We start from the raw sequence: 1,259 nt of genomic DNA on the forward strand, positions 1-1,259 counted from the left end.
CTTTTGTTCGACGATGGTTCCGAGGATCGAATACTCGGCTTCGGCTCCAGGGAGACAATTAGTATCTTGTGTGACTCCCCGGCCGTTTTCATCGACGGCACGTTCAAAGTAGTACCGCGATTGTTCACGCAGTTGTACACTTTGCCCTCGTTCTACAAAGGGCAGATGTTCCCCCTCGCGTTTTTCCTGCTCCCCGATAAGGGGAAAGAAACCTATTGTAGGATGTTCCGAATGTTGAAGGATCACGCTTCTGCTATAGGGAAAGTTTTCGCTCCTCTGACTTTCCAGCTGGACTTTGAGGTGGCCACTCTTCGCGCCATCCAACACGAGTTCCCATTGTCGGCAATCAAAGGATGTAACTTCCATTTTAATCAGTGTCTCTGGAGGAAGGTGCAATCGTTGGGTCTCGTATCGTTCTACAGCGATCCCCTTGTCAAGAAGCTGATCCGATCTTGTTCGGCTCTCAGCCTGGTACCCTTGGAGAGGATCGATGACGCCTGGCCGGAGATAGATGCGGACTCTCCCCCAGCGGAACACCCGGCGCATGAGCGCGTGGAGGCTTTTAAAACATATGTCATCCAGAATTGGCTCGAAAACGCCTCGGTGTTTCCACGTAGTATGTGGAATCACTTTGGCAATTTTGGCGCGCGCACGACGAATCACGTGGAGGCTTGGCACAGCGCCCTGAGCCGTACGATCAGGAAGGATCATGTTAACATTTTCGAGCTCATAAAATTCTTGAAAAAACAGGAAGACAAGGGAAAAGCGGACAGGCTTCTGCTCCGAGCCGGGCAAGCCCCGCCGAAGCTGTCGCCCAAGTATAAGACCTTGAACGAGCGTTTGATTCGTCTGACAGACGAACTCCCTGAGTGGCGAAAACCCTGATGGAGTACGTCTTGAGCGTTGGATTTAATTTAAACTGAAGAAAAAAATGTGGCATCCGAGACGTGACTTGAGCGTCGACTTGTATCAAAACGCTGTCGAAAAGCTGTAGACTGTAAACCGAGCGAATAATAAGAAGGGGTATGAGGTCCCATCCCGCCTCCGTACATCTGACAGTTTCTTCTTGCTCCCCCCGGCGCCACGAATCCGGGCTCCCACTACCTAATTCTGGCTTCCACAATTCGGGTTTCGACAATTCGGGCTTTCACAACTTCTGGCTCCCACAATTCGGGCTCCCACAATTCGGGCTTTCACAATTCGGCTTTCACAAATTCGGGCTTTCACAATTCTGGCTTCCACAATTCTGGCTTTCACAA

The 1,259-nt window shown here is 50.9% G+C and overlaps 1 protein-coding gene across 1 annotated transcript; it reads left to right on the forward strand.

Moving 5' to 3' along the window:
* Window positions 1-50: 50 nt before the first annotated feature.
* Window positions 51-885, forward strand: LOC100906578 (uncharacterized; the record flags this gene model as incomplete). Its single annotated transcript, XM_003739249.1, has 1 exon — window positions 51-885. A coding segment is annotated over one exon (835 nt), but the record flags the coding sequence as incomplete, so codon positions are not given.
* Window positions 886-1,259: the final 374 nt, after the last annotated feature.

This window comes from Galendromus occidentalis, unplaced genomic scaffold (assembly GCF_000255335.2).
Source record: "Galendromus occidentalis unplaced genomic scaffold, Mocc_1.1 scf7180000076464, whole genome shotgun sequence".
NCBI lineage: Eukaryota > Metazoa > Arthropoda > Arachnida > Mesostigmata > Phytoseiidae > Galendromus > Galendromus occidentalis.